At 42.8% G+C, this 25,244-nt stretch overlaps 2 protein-coding genes across 4 annotated transcripts in view; one reads left to right on the forward strand and one right to left on the reverse strand.

The window, feature by feature from the left end:
* stk39 (serine threonine kinase 39) overlaps positions 1-6,098 on the forward strand; it is a 71,957-nt gene extending 65,859 nt beyond the window's left edge. Inside the window, exon 18 of the mRNA XM_061235706.1 lies at positions 4,358-6,098. Within this exon, the coding sequence (XP_061091690.1) occupies positions 4,358-4,432 (75 nt within the window). The 3' untranslated portion in view covers positions 4,433-6,098. The remainder of the gene's footprint in view (positions 1-4,357) is intronic.
* A 4,580-nt stretch (positions 6,099-10,678) lies between these two features.
* Positions 10,679-25,244, reverse strand: part of b3galt1b (UDP-Gal:betaGlcNAc beta 1,3-galactosyltransferase, polypeptide 1b) — a 156,897-nt gene continuing 142,331 nt past the window's right edge. For all 3 annotated transcript variants that reach the window (XM_061235951.1, XM_061235950.1, XM_061235952.1), the window contains one exon: positions 10,679-13,779. In XM_061235951.1, coding sequence (XP_061091935.1) covers positions 12,535-13,518 — 984 coding nt within the window. In that variant the 5' untranslated portion in view covers positions 13,519-13,779 and the 3' untranslated portion in view covers positions 10,679-12,534. The remainder of the gene's footprint in view (positions 13,780-25,244) is intronic.

Below are 25,244 nucleotides of genomic sequence, written 5' to 3' on the forward strand. Positions count from 1 at the left end.
GGTGAAGGGAGCCTCAGTGCTCTGAGGGCTGGGAGCAGGGAGAGAGGGAGGTGCAGGGAGGCGCAGGTTGTCACTGCTGAGGTTCTGTGAAGAGCAGCAAACAGCTCCGGGCTCAGATGTAAATCGCAGCATGCCAGAAGTCTGCCCTGTCACTTGCAGTGGGTTATCAGACGGAGCAGATATCGATCGCCCTCACAGGAACAACTCCGGCCACTCTGAAGCGCATGTAACGGGTCCTCGAGCTGCGTCACAGTATGATTAGTTTACGCCCCAGCGACAGAAAAAGGTCTCTCCTTGGCCAATCCTTGTCGATAAAACTAACCTGAACTATCCTGCAGTTTTCAGCTATCGGGTGAAATCGGTCGAGGTCACGGTTTGGATTTGAGCTCGGCGTTAAGGTCATAACCTCTCTTGCGCTAAAACAAGAGCTTTCCGCATCAGAAATTCTGTGCTCCCCCCTCCCGCTGTTGCAAATTATATCTCTAACCTCAGACCGGAACATAAATCCCCCATAATCTGGAGTAGCTGGAAGGACGACCTCCTGAGCCTTTTCATTAGTCTTGTCACCAGAGAGATTTCCCACATCCTCTCATCCGGAATTACAGCGTGCCGTCCACGCAATCTAATCTCGGAAGTCCGGCTCGAAATCCGTACGGGACACTCGGTGGCCGAAGAGACATCGTCCCAGGACGCACCCGGGGGCCCGTTTCCCGGTGGCGGAGCGGCTGCGTGGCGAGGAGAGAGGCGAAACGGCGGAGCGGGTTTATCCGCGCTTTAATTGGCACGGTTTACGTCTTAATCGCGGCGAGCCGGCCGGGCTCGGCTGATTGATGAGGCGCTGCGGAGAGATCAAAAACACGGCTCCGCAAACAAAAACCAGCGTTCGTCCGCGGTTCTCCTTCGGCACAACACGCCGGGCTGCCTCCACCCACCCTGGGGACGTGCCAACAGGGCCCTCCGCCATCCATCAACGTCCCCCGCCTCGGATTTCATAACGCTCCGGTTGAAGGGAGCAGCTGTTGAAATCAGCACAAATAATTAGCTGCTCTTCCAACGCGAGCTTAATCTCCTGTAATTCAGGCCCGGCTGGTCTCACCCGTTTAGCGAAGCTGGTTTCGCTACAACATTGACTCGAGGAAGAAAAGCGATGCTGGTATTGTAATTAAAAGTATGGCAAAGCAATAGCGTTTCAAGAAAAAAACTTACTTCAGGTCGATTTTAGATTACAGGTCGATCAGAACGGGGTGATGACCTGTACTGAAAATTATTGGGTATTTTTTTTAGCAAATAACTGCTCGTAAATACGTCCTAAAAACATCTTGCTAGTGGGTGTTGGTGTGATGTCCAATCAGCAGCAAGGCCATGCAGGTTTCCCCGATGTGTTTTTTCCAATCACAGAGCGGCTGGACGGCTGTTATGTTGCATGGCGACAATGATTGTTATTACGCTACATTCGATAATTATCGTTATGGTTTATCACCCAGTGCTAGTTTGGTTTATCATTTTTCTTGTTCCTCTGAATGTTATTAGCGCCAATTATTTTCAGTTCCCATCTGATTAATGAATTGAATTTATGTGTTTCACTCAAGCAATTATTTTTTACAGCACATGCTGTTATGCATTTTAACCACCGGTGCACTATTGAACTTATATTGAATGTGTGTGAGCATTGAGGGTATTCATAGTTTAGTATGTTGATATTTAAAATGATATGAAATCATCTGAGTAGCAGCAATCAAAATAAAACAAATGTAAACTTACTAGTTAAACTTACTAGGTAGTGCTGAATTATGCTTACAGTAGGTGCACAGCCTATTAAACAGAAATCCAAGAAAATCCATGTCAAGGTGAGAATGGTGAGAAATTCTGTATCAGTAGGTATTCAGACAATGTCCAGGAGTGTGTGAGGTGCCTGCTCCTCCTCCATTCTTGCTACCTCCCAAAAACCTTGGTGGCTTTCAGTGCCTTTCAGTGCAGTAGCCTCACGTCAGTAGCAGTTGTCTGCATCAGGGATCAGTAACTCATGATCTTTGAGGGCCGAGAACTGCTTGTTTTCCACCCTCCCTGACCTGGGAGTCAGTTTTATGACAGTCTGGCCAATCGTTAGCATTATTTACCCAAGAGAAAAGAAAACCAGGGCTGGATTAAGATTTGAGGGCCATAGTTGATGATCCTCCTTGGTCTACATGGAAGTATGGACATGTATCTTTAATGTGAATCCATACACAAACTAATAAAGGAATATACTGACCTACAGTGCAGTCTCTATGTATAAAGCTTTCTTATACCTGCACTAAGGAAGTGATTGAATACACCAGACTGTTCAGAAGCTGCTGAGAAGCCAACCGTCCAATTACTTTTGGTCCCCTAAAATTGGGGGGGACTATGAATATTACATTAATGCCATTTAGTAGATGCTCTCATCCAGAGCGTCTTACAGTTGATTTTAGACTACGCAGGAGACAATCCTCCCCCTAGAGCAATGCAGGGTTAAGGGCCTTGCTCAAGGACCCAACGGCTAGGCGGATCTCATTGTGGTTACACCGGGGATTGAACCAGCAACCTTGCCGGTCCCAGTCATGTACCTTAACCACTATGCTACAGGCTGGCCTATAAAAAGGGTATAAAAAGGGATGTGACACACATCACATGCATCACCCAATATGGATGTAAATACCCTCAAATTAAAGCATACTGCACTTTAACTTCACATTAATTGTTTCATTTCAAATCCAATGTGCTGGACTACAGAGCCAAAAGAACAGAAATTGTACCAACTGGCCAAATACATACGGACTGCACTGTATATTCCTAGAGTGTTTCTCAGTGTGCTTCTTTGTTTTGATGGCTGCATTCTCTGTGTTTGTCTGTGGTACTGTTTTTCTGTGTGTATGCGTTTACGTCTGTTTCTCCATACAATGGTATGGCCTGTCGAATGGTGCTCAGCTTGGAAGGTATCGTTTTCATCCACTTGCACAGCTGAAGGTGACTGCTACAGTAGTTTCCTTAATCTGTTAGGAAAGCATAGTCCGCTAGGCCTTTGGGCAAAGATGTTCAGTGGCTTAGCTCGGCTGCCCTACAAGACCTCTGCTCTTAGGACGGCGCAGGGAGTCCTCGTGGAAAGGTTTCAGGTTTCATTCGTGCCTGTTGGCCAGTTCACTCAGTTGTATGCGGTTGCTACGTAACACATTAACTCCACAGGCTGTCATATCGCAGAGAGATGAGGGTGTAGGTCGCTCGCATAAGACTAACAGCACAAAGGGTACTGTGCTAGGTTTGCGAATTTGCCGTATTGCTGTAAGAGCTTCTCTGAACGTGTCCCTGTGGATGTGTCTCGCTGCCTGTGGAGAGGCAGGTGGCTTCTACGCCGGGAGTGAGAATGCACAAGGCAGTGTCACGCTGATGAGGAATCGCTAGTCGCTAATGTATTGGCACAACCATAATTAAACCCATTCGAATTTCATTCAATTTCAGGTATTTCATACAGCGCTGGTGAACTGCGCCCAAATGCAAATTGCATGTGATTTCATTACTGCCGGTGAGAATCCACTGATAATTACGGAGAATTTGTGTACGGCAGCAGTAATCAGCGAAGACAAAGCGGCCATTAGAAGCCAATGCCCAACGATGCAGAGGAGCAATAGCATAAATTGTTTTGGTTTGTCAGTTTATATATTTAATTCGAATTGTGCCTGTTCCCACGCTGAGCATGCTGGAAAACTACTTGTGATGTTTGACAACACAACAGCTGGCGCGTAGCAACAAAGCCGGCGCTCTGGTAGTCGGCGCTCGATGCTGCTGGGATTGATCTGCGGGTCAGACGTGCCTGCGGAAACCACTAGAAACCGGGAAAAAAAGAGAGTTCAGAAGCCGAGGTTTAATACACCGGGAAAAAAAACTTCAAAAAGTTCTCCTCATTAAACTTTTATGGATAGCTTCTATAAAAGTTATGTTTTTTTTGTTTTTTTTACTGCTCCTCAGCTCATTTGCATGTTAAAATGTATAATTGACATTATATTTCAGATCACTGTGGGGTGTGCTACTAAAGCAAAAGCAGTAGATAGTTCACTGCAAAAACCTAAATAAGACAAAAACTATTGACAATGAGGACAGTTTGACACATTTCAGGATTTGCCAAAATTTCACATGTCAAGCATAGAGGAAATAGTTTGATCTTATGTCTTATTACCACACTAAAGTGCATGTTAAGACAGTTGTTTTTTGCAGTGACAGGATGTGACAGGAAGTTTTTGTCGGTAATCGCAGATAATCAGAAGTAATCCCGAGCGGATTGTGATTTGACTGGAAATGCTCTGCTGTGTTTGTGATTGACTGTCCCCTTTTCCCCCTCCCGTAGGCTTCAGGCAGTGAAGGCGCGGAGACGTTCGATGAGGTGAAGCTGGTGGGCTTCGCCCAGCTGAGCGTCAGCTGATCGCTCCTGGCCTGGTACGGGTGTGGAAGTGGGCGGATTTGGGCTCGCGGCAGACGCACAGGAGAAGCACAGCCAGGCACTGCGAGCCTCTCTATCCTGCGGTTCCCCCTGCTGCTCATCGGAGCAGAACGCCAGTAGGATGCTTCTGGAATTCTACCAGAGCTCTGCTAGAAGTAAAAATTCCACTGTAACTCCGTGGGATCTCTGCTGAAACTCTGCTAGAACTCTCTGCTAAAACCCCCCACTATAATTATGCTGCAGCTCTTCTAGCACTATGTCAGAACCATGTTGTAACTCTGTTTTAATTCTACATTAACACTAGAAAATGATATGGCTGTCACTTCACCTTCGACTCCCTTTACAAGGACCAGAACTGAAAGAACTGGGGTATATTGGTATATAAACTCAGGTGGTATAGTCATTTTAGAGGAGGCTGTGCTATTGTCATACCTCTCCTTTCAGTGTAGCTTTAACTTCCCTTATTTATTGAACTGAGGATACTTTCCTCCGTGTTTTGTTCCCATTTTCAAAGTAAAGCGCTCGCGTCTTCATCACGTGCATTACGGAACGTACAATTGATGTAAAAAGCAATTAGCGGGAATAGTACTCACTGTCAGAATGTAAAGTTTGTTTCAAACCACATTTTGATGGCTACATTATAATTGTTGAATTCAATTTAATGAACTGTACAGTGTCTCGAACAAAGATTAATCCAAGCAAAACGGGAAAATGAGACGGCAGAATAGGAGTGAGCCGTAAAATCGCTTTTTTAAAAAGTCAGTGTTGAAAATAATAATAAAATATATATTTAACAAAGAACAAAAACGCTGGAGGTGCCTTGCTCATCAAATTGTGCCTGAAGATTTTGGCAGCATTTCGCAGCCTGACCACAACGGGCTTCAAAGAGAACGCGTTCATGGTTCATACGATAAGGAAGGAAGAGACCCGACCCTTAAAACACATCGTGTGGTGTTCATAGCACAAAGCCATAGGCTAGGCAGCTCATGATAAACAACGTCCGTCACCTTAATGGACAGTAACAGTTTCTGCAATATCTCTGATTGTTGATCATTAGAGTATGGCATTTCCATTACAGCCTTGTCCTCTTACAGATATTCTGTTGAAATGAGTATTTCACCATTGATTGCAAGCTTTGACAGAAAAGCTATCGTGCACTTTTAGCCGCAGTATATGTACAGTATGCCCTCCTTGGGCGATTCACCCTATGATTTCTGCACAGAATTGAACCTGTAAGCATTGTCAGCCGTAAAAAAGATACCATAACTATTAAATAACACATAAACTGCAATACATAGATTTTACAGAACTTGAATACTGAAAAATATGCTTATATCTTACTGCATTGCAGAAATGGTGTCTTTCTGAAACACATTTAGTCTCAGAAATATACTGTATAATGATGTACCTGAAAACAAAACCTACTGAAGAATATTGAGTCATCATTTGTCCGATAAGTACAGTAGCTCTCAAGTATTTTTTAAACTATTTAAGTAATACTATTAACTAATTAATTCCCAAGCTGTTTGTTATTGTGTTTTCTATATATAGTAGTATATACAGTGTCTGCATATTAATCCTGTCCCCTTATAAGCATTATTTAAAATGTCAGGAAAAAGGCAAATAAAATATTGCTGTTAAAAAACAATGGTGTTTTTGATTTCTCGTTGTCCGTGCTAAAGGTGCGATTCGTTTCAAAGTGCACGACGGTTTTTTAACAGCCGTAAGCAAGGTGAAGGTCAATCTGCTGAAGGCTAGTTTCCTCTCCGTGATTGACATCCCATTTCTTCGCACTGAAAGTCACGGGGGTGAAAGCGGTAATGGCGGGGGAGGAGGAGAGAAAGTCCTACCATGAGAAAATAGCAAGTTAGGCTACGGTTGCAGCCCAATTCACAATCCTATTGTTCCACTTGATTTAAGAGCAAAATGTGCACCTGTGGAGCTAAGCTTTCAAAACCCCGTTTTGAAAACACTCTCTGAAAATCTGTGTTTATGCTCGCGGCGTACCTGAGGACATGTTTTTGCTGTAGCGAGGCTAAAAGCAGTGTTTTAAAACGTCTTCCTCCATCGCCGCCGTTAGTTTGAACTGGAAACATAGCATCCATCCCTTCAGCAGTGGAGTAAGATTCAGAAAGTCAGAAAGTCCTGCCATGTATTCTACCACCCATGAACTCAGCCAGCTGATTTAAAAAAATTGCCTCTACCCCCTGGCTGAAGAATTGTGCTAGTTGTCAAATCTTCGTGTTTGGAACAAAATCGTGGGGAGGACTTTTACTTTCTGAACCTGGATTTTACACCTCTGCCCTTAACAAACCAAACACTTCTGCAGGCCAGTAAACTCCAACAAAAGCAGGCTTGAAGAGTGAAATTTCTCTACAGGCACATACATGTGAACTGAGGAGCATTACTGTACCAAATTACAGTTGACAATCTTGTGGGTATAACTATATGGTAAAACTACATTAGCATTAGCTAGTTTGAAGTGCACTATTCTGGGTTTATGTCAACTGGGGAAAACGTAGCTATTCTGGGAAGTGCTCTTAATAAAAGTGCTACACGAGCTACTCATGTTTTTACATTCATTATATTAAAAAACAATCCTTCATAATGACAAATGTTATTAATACACTAGCGCTGGAGTCACGTTTTCCCTTAGTGCATGTTTCATAAGGACAGAAAAGCACCACTTGAGAGATTTTAAAGCAGAGCTAGAATTCAAGACTTTTGGGATGCCTTTCCCAACATTCACTGCTGGATCTTGGCTGCAGAAAAGCATTTATTGTGAGTGTTTTAGAAGGTTACACGTACAGCATTCATGGGTACATCTTTTTTTACAGGCTTTTACCTTTTACGATCAAACTGCTGGATTGTGAAAATTAGGCAGAGACTTTATAGTGAAGCAGTTTGCTTTATGCCTCTGCGTTATTGAAACACACAGAAACATCTGTAACCTCTTCCAGCATTTTGCCATTCCGGAACCTTCTAAGCATTTGCTCTCCTATAACATCTAAGTAGCATTCTCAGACAATGCACCTCAGAACAGTTATTTCCTTGAACCTCGCAAGAACAAAAAGCCATTGATGGACAATGAGGATAACTTGTATTTACTTGTCGAAATAGATATATTTGCCGTAGAAGACACTCCACTGGACTAATTTGATGAGAGCAGCATTCTGAGAGCTGTTTTACATAATTGTTTTCGCACAAGCTGGAGTGTTCATCTCAGATATCAAAAAATATATTCTCTTCTGAACAATTGGGTGTAAAACCGAATGCAAATTGACATTCTGTTCTGCGGCACTATTAACGGTTTATTATGTCACCTCCATTTTGTTTGTGCACCTCATTTTAAGGATTCGATTAATCATCTAAAAGACAACTATCTGGAAGTTATTAGTTTGAAATACATATCCGGTAGGCACACATTCTTGTTTTGTGATTTCTTCACTGGCTCAGAGAATTCAGTTGCTTGTAAGTGGACTTCTTGTAGCTAATCCCCAAAAAAACTAACGGACTGATAAAAATACAATTTTAGAATGTGTAGAAGTATGAACATTTCCCCACCCGCTCAGTTTTCATATTATTGTGAGTGTTACAAGGCATTTTAGGTGAACCAGTCCTGCTTCGGGTGCCGCAGTAATTCTCCACCCATCAAAACTACATGACTGATGGCTGCACTTTATGAGTGAAACAGCTATAGATTTTTATTGATTTATCATTGCAGTCGAAAGTATATCTGAAATGAGTTCTTTCCTTCAGTTTAGGAAATGCTTTTGTGCAGGAGGATTTCAGAGTAAATAGCTATCCAGTGATTATCATACAGCACATCTTATTTTAACTCTTTACTGTAATGCCTGAAATAACAACTGAGAGAAAGGGACTATCGTTCTCACATACAGTAATTTGATTGCAGATAATATCAAGGAATACTCTTCTCTAATTTCCATGAAATTTCCTTGAAATACCATCTACCAGCTGTTTCAAGACACAGCTTGAGCTGGTCAAACCATGTTGAGTATGGAGTTGGTCTGAACTGGTCAACCAGCTGTTTCAAAACCTAGCTTGAGCTGTTGTTGTTTTTTTTGTTTTTTTTTAAAGAGTGCATCTTTTAATAATTTAAATGAAAAAATAATAATAATGAAAATTATTTGGATAAAAAAAGAAATCTTATCTTAACATATTTCAGTTATTGCATTTTTGCATTGGTGACGATGAGGGGCTTGGAGTATGCTATTTCTGGGTTTGGTCTGCTCATAACGTTGAAGCTATTCACCCTGAGCCTGATATGACCATGGACTCCCCCTCTTCAGTTCGTTTCCCCACAAGATTTCTTCCGATCTATTCTGCCTAGGGAGTTTCTCCTTGTCACCATCACCCCAGGCTTGCTCTTGTGGGGAATTAGGCCCAGGTCCATTGTAAAACCGTATTATGACAAACTGTAATTGCTCTATACAAATAAATTTGATTTGATTTGATTCGATTAACATCTCTGAGGTCCTGCTGCATGACACGGCACTCGCGTCTATAAATATTTTTAAACGAAATTGGACCCATGGTACCGCTTTATAAATGATGACAATTGAAAATGAACTTATGAAGTCTACTCACATACTGTCTAGAATAAACTCAAAGTGCCACACTAGTCAACACAGATAAAGAATATGGAAGAGAGGATGAAACCAGCTGAATGTTAATGCTTTGGATAGACAGTCTTCAGACTTATTGAATTTGCTCACACTTCAGACTATCTCCTATAGTATGTTCTGTTGTATGTCTAACTGAATCGTCAAATAACTCATTTTATATGCACAAAACGCTCGTTTCCTTTTGGCATTTTGCACAAAATGTTAATAAAAAAGGCTCCTAACCTCACCTTAATGGAAATGTCAGTAGCAACCGTTACATACTGCGTTCAAAAGATGAATACGCTCAGTACATACAAACCAGACTCAGTTCCTCCTTGAGTGAGTAGTCCTCCTTATTGACTCTGTAATCAAACTTCACTTTGGAAATTGTGTGCAAGGAGGGATAATTAATACTTTTCTGACCACCGATGCGCCTCACAGCAAGGAAGTCCTGGGTTCGAATCCCCGTCGGCCGGGGCCTCTCTGTGTGGAGTTTGCATGTTCTCCCCGTGTCTGCGTGGGTTTCCTCCGGGAACTCCGGTTTCCTCCCACAGTCCAAAGACATGCAGGTTAGGCTGATTGGAGAGTCTAAATTGCCCATAGGTGTGAGTGTGTGAGTGAATGGTGTGTGTGCCCTGCGATGGACTGGCGACCTGTCCAGGGTGTATTCCTGCCTTTCGCCCAATGTATGCTGGGATAGGCTCCAGCCCCCCTGCGACCCTGTTCAGGATAAGCGGGTTAAGATAATGGATGGATGGATGGATGACCACCGATGCTCACACTGCATAACAGAAAGAAAAAAAACTGACGTAGAACTCTGACACTATTTTTTTGTGATATTTTTATCCACATTTCAGCAGTAATTAAAGAAGTCATTTCAAAACAAAATTCATAAAAATGATAAAAGAAACATACACCAGCTTTAAGCTTTGTATTCTTTTAAATGTTTAGACAAACATGGATTTTATTCTAACAGTAACTATTTTGGGGACCAAGAACTAAATTGACCATATAACAGACTGCACGCGTCTGCACACTGAATACCTCTCAGTTCTCTTTGTGACCGTGAACTATAGTCACACACCTCTATAATTTCATTGAACAAAATTAACAGAGCGAAAGCACTGTTCTCGCTATGTAATACCAGCCGGGCCCGTTCCATCAAAGGAAATGTCAAAGTGTCTCAATTTACCAGGAGCAGGTGATGGAATTTGGCAGTCAGAACTTGGCACATGTTAGGTAGGCTAAACGCTGCCAAGTGAGACTGTTTGGCAGTGCCCGCGTTTGGCCAATCACTCAGGTGGACGTGAACGGAATCGGACAGTTTGACAAGGAAGCATAATGTACAATTTGAAAAATATATATTGTTCAAGATGTGGTCAGTGAGCGTAGCGTCTACCCCTTTACCCAAATTTTACTTTTAGGATGACATGTTTAATTTGATCAACCTGTCACGTGCATAGCTTGGTCACAGATTGAATGTGGGACTCGATACAGATACTATGTGTTACAGGGTTATCCTTATTTACACTATATATCACAATTTATAATCATTGTGACATTCTCCATATTAAGAGACAGATGAAATGTGCAATGCTTCAAATGTGCAGAATAATACTTTTAATATAAAAAAAGAAATGCTGTACAATACAATTATCCCATTTTGGATAGCCGGCTCTTCACCTATGCTTTACATTAAAATATCACAACAGCTTATAATACAAGAGGAATAATAATAAAAAAAAAACTTGCTTTAAAAAGAAATTGCTTTAAATTAAATTGGGCAGAATGCAGCCCTTGTAACCAATCTATATCTGGTCAAGATATAGAAAATGTTTATTTTCAATCATTTTAACAGCAGTGCTTAATTAAAGATTGGTACTTTACATACAGAAGATACCCTGGGGAATGTAAATGTATACAATATGTCACCTATACAATGGTACACAGTACATATGCTCATTACCTATGTTTCCATTAAAATGTCACAGCAAAGTCACCTTGGAGCACTACAGAGTATCTGCTACTTGTGCGTAAAACTGCCAGCAAGATTGTTGTTTCCAAAGTCTGATTTGTCAGCAAAATTCATAACATGTAATTTGAGCCTGCCCCGTGTGCTGTTTCAGTGACAGTTACTTAATAACTTTTATGTGAGAATGATCGATTTTTAATGCGGCTAAGGTGTGGGGATAAGTTTTGTGCACATTACAGCTGTTTCCATTAACGTTAATGGACGTTTACACCACGTTTTCCAATTCACTGAACTGGCTAAAATCGCTAAAGTCCTGTCAAATAAAAAAAAGTCAAATAACTAATTTCTCGTTTCCTTTTGGCATGTTGCACAAAATGTTAATCAAAAAAGTCTTCTAAACTCACCTTAATGGAAATGTACAGTAGCAACAGATACAAACTGAGTTCAAAGGTTTAATACGCTCTGTACATACAAACCGGACTCAGTTCCGATAGAAGCGAGTAAAGCATGTCACTATCATTTACTCAAGGTAAGAAAATAATTTTGATATTGTAAAACAATGATATTACATCATACTTGCAAAGTAAGCCATTAAGGTCTGGTACTTTGTAGGCCTTTATTCAAAAAGAAGCAGTTCAGGCCCACAAATTGAAACAAAATTAAAGGAATTAATTAAAAAGATCCAATAGCCTTCACATTAATTAAGCATCGTTTGTTAGATTTACACAACTGGTTCTTTACACGAAGCAACAACGATGACCGTTATTATGTAATAGCATTGTCTTAAAACATATGTTACAATACATCCAACAAAGATATATATTTTTTCATATGACAAGAATATGGAGTTAATTAATTGCAATTTCATTTGGCCTCAGTTTGCAGAGCGATCACATTAGTTATGCTGGCGCATCTAATTGGTGCATTAAGTACTGAATTAATGTCACAGAGCCAGGCATTCTTTCTTTCAGTATTGGCAGGCTCTCCTGCATAGGAGTGCAGTGAAACAGCCTCTTGTCACTTTGACCTGGAAAATGGCATGTTCCATGTCTAACACAATTCTACAGCACAAACAGCTCAAGTCTTTCATGATGTGTCCCAGATTTCATGTGAAGCTAGAATCTAAATTTAACCAAGTTTGGTAGATGTGCATAATTACAATAGCGCAAATTGGAAATACCGAGGGAATGACATGAATCGTGTTTTGTTTATCGCTTATTTTTCAAGACTACAAAACAAGCAGTGCAACGTGATTTGTGTGTTGTGTTTGTTTTTTGTTGTTGTTTTTTTTTCTTCTAGAATGTGCACCTAAACAGCCGAGTGCTCCCTTGACAAAGGACCGGATTAAGATCCGACCGAAGATATGACAAAAACAATAGCGGTCGCCAAAGTCCTCTGAGGTCACACGACCTGGGTCTGCGATACTCAATGCTGCTTATGAAACAGAGATGGGAGGAGGCGGGGTGGGTGGGGGCGAGGGTTTGTCATTAACACCTCAGGTGCTTCTTGCTGGACATGTCGTTCCAGACCCTGTGCATCTCCTCGGGCGAGATCTGGTGCACGGTGATTACTCTGCGGTAGCGGCAGAGGCTGTAGGCCATTTTCCAGTGGTTGAAGCCACTGTTCTGGAAGGGGTGGATGCCCAGTTTGCGCAGGCAAAGGCCCACGTACACGTCCTCCAGGTGCAGCAGCCTGGTGTGGAGCGACGTCTTGTAGATGAGCTCGGCCACGTCAGCCGAAAACACGTACCCCGTCCCCGAGCAGAACGGCGGGTACTTACTGTCAGGGTACAGGTCCCGCGACATGTACCATTTGCTGCGCATGTCCCGGATTGGGCCTCCGTTGATCACGTACCCGGTGAAGTACCTCCTCCTGGGCTTGGTGGTGGGCTTCAGGAGCTTGTAGACCAGGTTGTCCATGTTCACGAAGATGTCGCTGTCGGTCTTCATGACGTACTTGGCCTTGGGGCAGAAGGTGGCCACCCACCTCATGCCCATCAAGGTCTTGAGGGTGAGGTTGTGGTAGGAGTCCACAAAGTCCTCCACCACGATGTCGTGGAAGATCTGGCTCTCCTGCTCCACCATCTGGTTGAGCACGGCGTCCGTGTTCCTGCCCAGCAGGAAGAGGGTGACCACGCGGATGTCGGCGAAGGTGCTCTCGTCGCCCCACGTCTCGCGTATGGCCTGGCGAGCGTCGAACTCCTTGTGCGTGGTGCTGATGAGGATGACCAGGAAGGGAGCGTCCTCCTCGCACTTCTTGGGCTCGTTGACCACGAAGTCGAAGGCGTGCGGGTTCAGGGGACGGGTGCGGATGTTGCTGAAGGTGACGTTCTTGCTCTTGGCCGTCTTCCTGGCGGGCAGGGTCAGCTGCCCGACGTAGGAGGACGAGGGCCGCGATAGGCTGAGGTACCAGAGAGCGCTCGCCCAGCAGACCACCGTCAGGACGTATAGGCAGGACACCTTTGAAGGCATTGTGTAGCATTTACTTGTGTTTGGCGCGTTGAATTTCAAGTGCTTCTCTTCCCATCGGTGGTGTTGATCCCGGCAACGCAGCGCTATGCTGCCTCCGCGTGACGCTTGACATTAATTGTCAATGACGGGCTGTTTTAGGGGTGAAGGGAGGGCGCTCTCTTTAGAGAAAGAGAGGTTTATTTTTTAATGCAGGGCTGGACTGGAACATCTGCAGGCTTCCGGGTCCTTCTCCAGGTGCTCCTTCTCTCACTCCATTTAGTTCTGGAAAACACGAAAGAAGACCACATGACATAACACCAACACAAATATACACGCAGTGAGCACATTATTAGGCATTTATTAGACTTTCATTAGACTATTTGTTGGAGTTATTGGTCTTCTACTGCCGTAGCCTATTGACTTATGAGTTATGATCCGTTGTGTGTTCAGAGATGCTCTTCTGTATGCTCTTCATTACTGTCACCTTCCTGTCAGCTTTGACCAGTCTGGGCCTTCTCCATTATAGAATTAAAGATTAAACAATGGAAGTTTAATATTTGGAGACAGACATTTATTTCTGTAAAGGGTGTTCCTATGGAGATAACCCCAAGCCACTTAAAATACTATGGGGTTTCCAGAGAAAGACTTTTCAGACCTAATCGATAAGAGAACAATGTTTTGCTGATCTGCTAACAGGCAGGAATGGATTACAATAGGAAATACCATCATGCTAAGCCAGTCAACTGCACTAGGGGAATGTGACTTTCAAATTGAACTGACAAGAGTGAATAAAGGGAAACAATGGGTTGTAACTTGAAGTCCTTGTCAGCGTGTTTCTGTTCTTAATATAAGTGTCGTTAGGGGGTGTTTCACGTAGCGCTCAGCAAACAAGAGCTTGGGGAGAAGGGTTCTCATGTTTGTAAGAGAATTAGGGGCTGACACAGCAGTTGAGATCAATATTTTATCAGGGGCCTATATAACTCAGGCCTTTTTGTTCAGAGGTGTTCAGTGGTTGCCAGCTCAGTGTCACATCTAACAGAGGCACACAGGGATCCTTACCAGCGGGGGAGGGGGGCAGAGGGACCGAGCTAGAGAACGAGACAAAAATAGAAAGAGCGAGTGCTAGTGAGCATGTCTGCCGAGATAATAACCCAGAAATTCCCGGCCTAAATATATGATGAAATGTTGATGTTACCTGTCACTGAAAGGCCAGCAAAATTAATTTAGGACTTAAGCCTGACAGAAGACATACAGAGGAATCCTTTGTCTGTATGAAGTCCCAGTTTAGCCGAGGAAGCGTTCTTGTTTTAATGCTGGTCAGTATTATTTAAGTATTATTTCTACTGCTAAAAATCCATAGCTGTATACAGTAGTGCATACAGCCCTGGAGATATACCATATCCACAACAAGCCCTAAGGTTAGAGTTAAAAGAATATTATTCTGAGCTCTACCCCCTCGACTAAAAACAATGAAAATAAATAATAGGTGTCAGAGGATTACTTCCTATGAGTTAATATAAATGCAATAACATATACAGTTGTTTTCTGTTTTTCTTTTTTTTTTTTCCACGATGCTTAATTTACTATATGAAGTTTATGGAGGTGTTATCTAGATTTGTCAATATGGACAGAGAATTTTATTACAATGCAGTTAGAAGCTGTTGATCAATATGACAAATTAGAACTTGGAGGCATGAGGCTTTTTAACAGCTGGGCGGTAGCTTTCGTTTTGGATCCAAGAATGTCAATTAAACCCACAACACGGTACTCTGTCCCGTGCATGAGATTAATATTCACCCCTCGCCTTGCTGAATCCGTAAAAAAAAGTCAATAAACCCCATGACTCAGACACATATTTCACTGATAAGCTACACTCCGGAAGACAAATAGAGAAATGAAAAATATCGGAATAACGGTTTTCACGGTCTGCCTGTCTCAGATTTCTGATAGGCACCGGATTTGAGCTTTTTTAAAATCATCACATTCTATGAAAATGACTGTTTATAAATAAACGGCAATGTAGGATATTTGGTAATATTCATACAGCCGTCCTCTCTTTCGCCCATAACAGAACAATAAAAAGGTTCCCATTTAAGTGCTTTTCTGTTTTATTTTCCCCGAGCGTTAGGAGTTAGAGGCTGGGGGATTGCGGGCAGTCATTTGTCATGGCAGCAGTGTGCAGCAAATGACCTTGAAGAGCACCTTTTTTTAATGACAAATTTATAAAAATGACCACGCTCGCATTTTTATACGAGCGCAAAAAAAAACAGCCTTGATTCACAACTCCTGGCTAAATCCTACTCAAAGAGCGCGCAACAGCCGTGAGCGGAGCACTAAAGCCCGCTGTTTGATTAACGGATCTCCCTGGGTTGAACCCCGCATGCCGATCTCCCGGATCCTGCACTCAAGGGAACGCGCGCTTCTGATTTGTTACACAGCAGCATCCCTCTGCGCGGAGACACATCTTTCACCGCGTTACTCGTGTCCAATGCGCGATACTGCTCTCCATATCGACAAGGCATGCGCGTAATAAGATAAACAACGAAGCTTTCACGGGTTCCGACGGCACTTTATTCCTGTGAAATTGTTGCTTTGCTCTCGCCGTCCGTGTAGTGAGTCTGTAGACTCGAGGGGAAAATTCCGGTAATTGGCAGTTAATGTTAATTTCCTCAGCTGTAGGTGTGACCGGAAACACGTGTGTAAAATCGGCGCGCCTGCCTGAGTTTCCTCGGTGCCCTCAATGACGACGTGATCTTGAAGCGAAGGGGAACAACTGCACTGTAATGAGGTTTTCTCCCCCAGGTGGAAATTGCAGCATGCGGGGGAATGGTGCTGCGGCGTCCAGGCGCCATTACTCTAGCCTGGGTAATTCCAGGCCTCTCCCTTTGGGTTTGTCTGTGCCTGTTCCAGTACACACGGGTCAGGGGCACGGTCCCAAGGCTGATGAATCTCGATATACCTGCGGAGGGGAGGGTGGCGGGCTAGCTATCGCCTGCCAGCGTCTTGTTATCTCAGCCCAAAGGATTACTTTCATCCCCCGCAGGAAATGACAAGACATCCAGGGGGGGAAAAAATCACTAGAGGCAGAGGCAGGCAGACACAAGCCAGCGCTGACATTTTATAAACACGACCGACGGTCTCGAAAAACCCACGAGGCTGGGGGGTTTTTTTTTCGAAAGGAGGATTTTGGTCGCGGTTGGGGTTATTCGTTTTGTTTGTAGCAGTGAAAGTAAGCGACCCATGTGAGTGCCCGTGACCGTTGTGACCGAATATCCGGCTGATGTGCTTTTATTAGCCTACGCCGGCACAGAAGAAAAGAGCGTCGAGCGGACCGGCGATATTTCAGGAGGGTGGAAAAGCTCTGGTCTAAAAGAGACAAACCGTATTGTTTGCAGCACACCGACGTGGAGAAATGGAGCTGGCGCTGTTTGTCAGCGAAGATGGATTTCTCGCGGTGCGCGGTAACTTATATCTGCTGGTGAAGCCCTGAGCGCAAAGTCATTGGTCACGCTGGTCCCTCTGCTCAACAGCACCGGGAAGAAAGAGAGCTGGTTAGCGTGACAAACAGAGCCCCTTCTATGTGCAGCTTCAGCACCAGGCCTGGGGACCCCTTCTCTCCATGATGTAGCGCCCCCCCCATTGTCTCTTTTTCTTGGCTGCATCCTTCAGAGGCCTGCTGCCCTCTTTTAGGACCCTGCTGCTAAACCAGTCAAGCTGGTCATAACGCTGGTCTAGCTGGGTATGAGCTGGTCAACCAGCTAGTGCTGGTAGCTTGTCTGAGAAGTTCCAAAACATTGCTTGAGCTGGTACAACCATGTCGAGCTGGGAGCTGGTCTGAACTGGTCACCCAGCTAAACCATGTTGAGTGTGGAGCTGGTCTGAACTGGTCAACCAGCTAAACCATGTTGAGTATGGAGCCGGTCTGAACTTGTCACCCAGCTAAACCATGTTGAGTATGGAGCTGGTCTGACCTGGTCACTCAGCTACCAGCTAGAGCTGGAGCTGTTTTTTCCAGCCGCTGTCAGTGTTCTCTCATAAGCACGTAGCCAGAAGCCGCTGTCAGTGTACTCTCTAAGCACGTAGCCAGCTGCCGATTTGCCAGCTGAGAAGCACAGTTATTATGCCAGAGGGCCTTTGCAGCCGGCGCGAGCAGATTACAGACGCTTGACTGACCTGAGAGATGTTACAGCACAAAGGGGCGGGCTGCACTCTGCTCTGTCACACCCTCAGTGTCACGTTGGCTAAAGCATGTAGCCTACCATCACACATATCCCATGTCATAGCATCATCATTCGTGTTGAATCCATTATAGTATGTTCTGAAAAAAAGTGTACTAATTGATCTATCTTCCTCTTCCTTTTTTTTTGACCAATGAATTAGTTAGCAGCAAGCAAAAAGTGCCTACCTACTCCAACCTAACTTCCCTAACGCTTATTTGCTATCGTATATCAGCTAGTCCAATATGCAAATAAAGCTGGCAACTTCAACTCCCAAAACATATGGCTACCTAACTAACGTTATTCGGTAAATGAAAAACCTGTGAAACGTGGTTAATGGCTTGTCAGTTATGTACATTCCGTAATCCTCGATCAGATGAACCTTTGCCTCTACGCTTATAATCTGGCATGCAGATTTTTACTTTTACGCCACAACACATATTACATTTTATGTCACATTTTACACCACAATACATATCAGTCATATGATTTTATCACAGCTTTGTAACAGTCTTGTTAAGGGAATTGGAAAGATACTTCATTCTATGGCGATATGGATTCGTCAAACTGGCGGGTGTATTTTTCATTTAAGGCCCGCAGTTCAAGTTGAGCAATATCTTAAAATTGAAAGCCTCTAGGGATTCATGAAAACCTGACATGGCTGCTATTTATCTTGTTTGTTGCAATTACCTCACGTTTTCTCGTTTTGCTTGCATTCGCTGTCTATCACCATCTGGCACCACAATTGATTGTGAGCCTATTAGGCGGTCTGACACTTTCCCATGACTCTTGAATTATAGCACATTATAAGAGGTTTTATACTTTTTTTTCTATGTAATTCTGGGCATTATCCAAACGTCTCATTTCAAACCACGTTCCTCAGCGCTCTGAGAATATATCTGTAACGGTTAGATAATTAGATAATTCTGTAAGTAGCAAGCGATAAGGATGAGTCAAGTAGACATCAAGGTCACAGACTTTACCACCTCGACATTTCAATCACGCTGTGCCCAGACCCGTCCCAGATTTCACGAGCATAAGGGTTTCCAATTTCCCTACTGTGCAGTGTCTGGCCCCGATTTCTACAACACAGTGGCACAAAAACAGCACTTCCCCTGCTTCAAAACACATTTCACAAACCCACAGAAAGTCAATGGTTGACTTTACAGTTACTTTGTCCATTATCTTTATAGTGTATGATTACACACATGTGGGCGCAACACACACATACACACACAATGCTGTTTCGCATTCTTTTCATAAAGCTTTTTAACGTTATACCTCAGTTATGTTTCAATCTAGGCCTAAGCACAGAGAAGTACATATTTTCCCCTCTGCCTCCACATCATGAATCATTTTTTCTTCATTTGCTAGGCACTCATATTCAGGCTGCTTTATAGAGAATTTGTTGACACAAATGTCAACGTTATTAGTTTTGTGACCTTTTCAACTCCACGTCCCTGAGTTGATGTAAATATCAAGTATAAAATATTTCCTGGGAGATATTTAGTGATATTCTCTAATATGCACTGATATTCCAGTCTGTAGGTATTTCTGACAGAGAAATGGTGCCATGGCATGAAAGGACAGCTGTAGAAGATTTATTCACTGAATTTATTTATAGCTACTGAGTGAGTTCATTAACCAAAACACCCTCTGTAGCAATGTTTCTATTATAAGACAGTTAATCTGACAGTCCATATACACTCAGTGAGCACTTTATTAGGTATTTATTTAACTTATTATTTTTACTTATTAAGTCTTCTGCTGCTGTAGCCTATCCACTTAGAGGTTTGACGTGTTGTGTGTTCGGAGATGCATACCAATGTTTAATGTGTGGTTATTTGTGTTACTGTCACCTTCCTGTCAGCTTTGACCAGTCTGGCCCTTCTCCTCGGACCTCTCTCATTAACAAGGCATTTCTATTTTTTGGTTTTTCACACCATTCTCTGCAAACTCTAGAGACTGTTATGCTTGAAAATCCCAGGAGATCAGCAGATTCTGAGATACTCTAACCTTAGTTAGATACTTAAATCACATCCCCATTATGATGGTTGATGTGAACATTAACTGAAGCATTTTTGCATTATTTTATGCATTGCACTGCTGCCACACAATTGGCTGATCACATAATCGCATTAAATAGTAGGTGTAGAGGTGTTCCTAATAAAGTGCTCAGTGAGTGTAGTATATCTTGAACTGCAAAACTACTGAGTGAAAAACCCCATCACAGGGCAGGTGCTTCTGTATTCTGGGGGCAGGAGCGTAGCCGGCACATCCCGCAGAGATGCCTGGTGTTAGCGCGTGGAGCCCTGACCGCGCTGATGCGAACCTCAGCTCTGCGGGGCGATTCGGTTAGCCTGGGCCGTCCCTCTCCCATAACGCATGAGCGACCGCGGACGGTCGAACGGTCGAGCTGGCTGCGCGTGAACCCGCTCGCTCCTCGACCGCGCGCCTCTGCAGGGGGGCCGCTCAGCCGAAACAGGGGCGTTCGCACCAAAAAAAACGGCCGTGCCTGCGTAACCCTCATCAGTGCGGATCTTTCTGGATTCACGGGCCTTTATCACCCGGCTGCTCCGCTCCCGCTATCGGCTGACCCGGACGACGGAAAGGACCGCGCGGGTCGGGCCCTGAGCCCTTTCTCCGCCGAACGCGCACAGCCTGAGGATGTGCTTCGGTTCTGAAACAGCGGGGCTCGATTCCGCACAGAAATAAGGGCGAGCGCTTCGAAGGCACAGGGACAGATCGCCGTACCAAGCGGTCACACTCGTTACCCGACTCCCCCTTTAGCGGTTAGCGGCCGCTATCGCACGGAACTTTCCGTGGCGGTACGTACAGGCGGAGAGGGTTGGGGGGCAGGGGCGGGTGACAGCAGCGATAAGATTTATAGGCGCGGCAGCCTAAGGTGGGTCTCGCTCTGGCAGATAAAGAGCGGGAGAGGAGGGGACGGGGCGGCCGCTCGCCGATACCATCTCTTTCACCATCTGCGACACGCGCACAAACACAGGAAGGATATAACCGCCCGTCTCCGAACACATTAACCTCCTGAAATTAAAGTGTCAGATTGCTTCTGGAAAATATCGGTCCCGGGCACACCGGCGGCAATAAACGGTCGCAGCCACACAGAGCCGATGGGGGGAGATACTGACAGTGTGTAAAGAACTCCGGCAGTGACTCGGTCCTGTTTTCATACGGAGGGGATTCCTTATCGCTTCACTGCTCAAACATGATCGCCTGAAGAACTGTTCACAGAGTACAGTATGTAGGGGGGTACACGGACACAGGTGGATAGGGAAATAATTACTTCTTTCCTATCATATATATATATATATATATATATATATATATATATATATATATATATATATATATATATATATATATTATGGCAGTTGAACATACACTGAAAACATATTTTTTTATGATTACTGCTTGATTTTGGTTTTCAAGTTAAACAAATCTATATATCATAGAATAATGCTCTAAATTGTACATTACCCCAATCAATTCCAGGCTAAAATGGATGACGAATGGAAAGCTATTATTTTTCTACATAAATATATACGTACAAAACATAGAAATGATAATGAAATGCATTTTCATTGTTTTTACATAGGCCTATAATGACACTTAAAATGGAAGAGACAAAAGATAACATTATTTATTTACTGAGGTGGTAAATAATAACCTTAACTTTATGATTAATATTTATAATATTTTGCGGGTAGTAATAGAAGCACAACATGGTAAATGGTTGGGATTTATATAGGCACCAACCAGCTTGTCAGGAGCAAATGGGGGTTAGGTGTTTTGCTCAGGGACACTTCGACACACCCACGGTGGGATCGAACCAGCAACCCTCCGACTGCATACGACTGCTCTTACCTCCTGAGCCAATGTCGCATATGCATGTGTTTTCTGGCCTTAAACGGTGTTTGATAAAGACATAATTTTAGGATGGGAGCAATGTATGTAACAAACAAAGTGGATGTTTGGAAGACCAGTGCAGTATTGTGCATCATGGTCACTGCAGTAGACACTGGTCTATAGTGAGTAAAACAACACCTTTCATGACTTCATACTTCATACAATAAAAGAATCATCCTAAATCTGAGGTGGCAAATATTTTCTTTATCTTCAAAATTCTACTGTGACAATCTGCATCAACCAACATTATTGTTTAAGAATAGAGTAGCTTCATTTTTCAGTGTGACAGAAAATCAGGCTTCCGGGAGATACATCAAAACCTCAGTTATCTCCTGCGTCTAGTCAGACTGAAGCTGATAGTATCTGCAGATTAAACAGTTGGGCTTCCCTCTGATATCTGGATAATTCATGCTAGCTGTTTCTACAAACCGGTGTGAAACGTTCCTTACTGGCTGCAGCTGAACTACATGCAGGATGTTTAAAGGTCCTCATTGGTAGTTTCAGTTTGGCCTTCAGCATCCATCCAACTCACGGGTGTCAAACTGAATTCCCAGGGGGCCGCAGTGTCTGCGGGTTTTTGTGGTTTCCTTTCAATCAGCTGCCAATTAAGGCCAATTAAGGCCTTGAGAACAAGGCGTGTGGATACTTTAACCAATCAATGACTTGAATGAACCCCAAAAACAGTACGGTCCACCAGGACTGGAGTTTGACACCTGTGATCTAACTGCTCAACATCTCTGAAACCCCCAAAACATATCAACCCCATACAAACACATGAGAAAAAAAGCTCAAGACACCTCCATTGCATGAAATGTTTCCTACACAGTATATGCATACCCATGCATTCATGTCCAGACAATGAGAGTGTATTCAACGTAGGTATTGAAATAGCATTAACACCATGGAAACTGTGTTAGATGAAGAGGTTCACACCCTTCCCCTTCCTAGAATGCTGGCACTAAGAAGTGTTGGTGACCACAACTAGTGTTCCAACTAATTTAATTTTAATTTTAATTTTTTGACTCAGGAAGGCAAATTACAAAACGACAACAAATAAAAACTGGAAAGGACTGTCTGAAGACACATTTTGTTATTTTGTTCAAAGTTTCATGAGTGCAGATTTACCTCATTCTGTTGTAAATTTTTCAATTCATTTAAAATGATTACAATTCATATAAACACGTCCATGAAATTAGCATAGACTTTACCGATACTACTGCATTTGCGGGTGTCGCTTACCCCTCAGTAAAAAAAGTTAATGGAGCCTGTACTGCCAATTAAATTCCTTCATTTTTTATTCATAGGTAAAAATATTGAGTCGTAAACAATCATTTTCCTTTTCAATTTCAGTAAATGTGTTTCATTCAGGTGTTTCCAGCAACCTATTCAGGGCTGAAATGAGTGCACTGACTCAGGCATTGCAGATGAGACGTTGATGGAGCGCTTACTGTGACCAATTAAGTGTCTATTTGCGTTTATGGTGACGCTGCTAATACATAGATGATGTCAATGTTCATTGTTTTTGTTGGGAAGGGATCTTGCAATTCTATATGTGGGTGATTATGCAAATATGTAACTGACTCAGGAAGTCAAATAACAAAACAACAACAGAAAAAACGAAAAGGACTGTCTGAAAACACAGTACTGGAATTTTTGTTTAAAGTTTCATTAGCACAGATTTACCTCATTCTGGGAAAATACAAAAGGTTCTTCACAAAATAAGTGGGATGCCATCTATGCATAATATGGTAGTGAGAGGTGTTGCTTGCTTCTTTCTGCCGTGGATGTGCGGCAACACATCGCCTCTTTGTTTTGCTACGTGTATTTGTGAAATCAGCGAAACTACAATGAGGTTCACAGGCTTTTGCCTGAAGTCACTTAAAGTCACTCAATCTTCGAATTAAAGACCCAGCTAATTGTGGAGGGAGCAAACGGAAGCTTGTTATTTTTATTTTGTTATTTTTAAGCACAATTGTTATTTCTGTTCTTTCTCCAAACACGTTCCTGCTATTTCCTCTGCTGTCCTCAAAATGCTTCCATGTCCCGCCTCTCATCCCCGGAGAAGCAGGCTTCCTGCCCTGCCTGTGGCATTTCAGCAGTGACATTTGATAAATAAACCACATCTGTACCACGGAGAATTGATTCTGTCTCAGTCACCCCGTATGGAAATCTAATACATGGACATAAGTGGGATTCTCATATATGAGCATATGCAGGGAACACTATACATGTTCATATTAAACATTTGCCCATTTTCATATTTGTCAATACAGTAAATGCCCGGCATACATATGGACATATATGCATCACTCATATATACTTATATATATATACTCATATATAGACATTTGGAGACTCCAAAAAGACACGTGTAAAATAAATTATATTATGGGTCTTATATGAGGTGTAAAATTCTATAGTTCACAGGCTAAATGATAAGCATAGACACTTTTTTTATCCTGAAAAATGTGTTCTCGCTGCCCCCCTAGCTCTCCCTCTTCTTGTTCTCCCCATCTGGCAGCAGCAGGTCCAAAAGACTGTAAAAGAAAAAGTGCAGAAATTGCAGTAATAAGATCTGGTATGCTAATATAGTGATTGAGGTCTGTTGACTGATGTTTTTGTCAATTACCAAACCCCCAACAACAAGTCAAACATATCCCACAATTTCACATGCCATGTATTACCAAAAAGCAGGCCTGCTCCTTATTTAGAAACGTACAGCATAATAATAATTTTGATAATGTATTTAGATGTTGACGGATATAAAATAAAAATGGCCTCTTGTGTGGAGTGGAATGCGTTTTCACTGTTCTCCTCAGAACTATTCTCTCAGATGAGCGACTTCTTCTGATCCTTCCAAATTTTCTATTGGACCAAAGTCTTCTATTTAGACTTAGTCATCACAAAATATTTTTTGTTGTTGTAAAACATCAACCTTTTCAGGCATGGTCTAAAGAACTTTATTTTCCAGCTTATAACTGTCTTAGCGTGCGTACTGAAAATGAAAGGAAAATGATTACGGCAACAAAAAAATCTGTGTTGTTTATGTCAGCCGAACAAACAATACAACCTTGGAAACGTAATTTAGTTTACCTCGTAGTTGCAGTGATTGTGTCCGAGAGAGCTTATACCAAAATAACTTTTGTACACGTATGCAATGGTGAAACGGACAAAAATGATAATTCCTCTGAAAAGAATAACCATTCTATCAATGTTTCTCTGAGTTAGCACATTATTGGTATTATAAACGATTATGGATTGGTTCACGGGATCCTTGTTGTTGAGTTCCTCTTAAGAGTCGAACACGAGTGTGTTCAGGAAACCCAAGTTATAATAGAACGTTCTTTGATTAAGAACCTCGGCTGAGAGCGGTATCTTAAAGAGGTTCTTTGCTGTGAACAAGAGATCCTGGTTGCTCGTAACTTACAAGGGAACTAAAGAGACAATTTCACGCTGTTGCCAATATGAATTGTTTCTCCTGATGAATTCTCCAGTTGAACTCAATGGAAAAAATATTCAGGAGAAACAATTCTTCTAGCATCTACTGCATAGCAGCACAGTGGTTTGAGGCTCATTTGATAGCTTGGACCTGTGATTAGCCAA

This window comes from Conger conger, chromosome 3 (assembly GCF_963514075.1).
Source record: "Conger conger chromosome 3, fConCon1.1, whole genome shotgun sequence".
Lineage (NCBI taxonomy): Eukaryota > Metazoa > Chordata > Actinopteri > Anguilliformes > Congridae > Conger > Conger conger.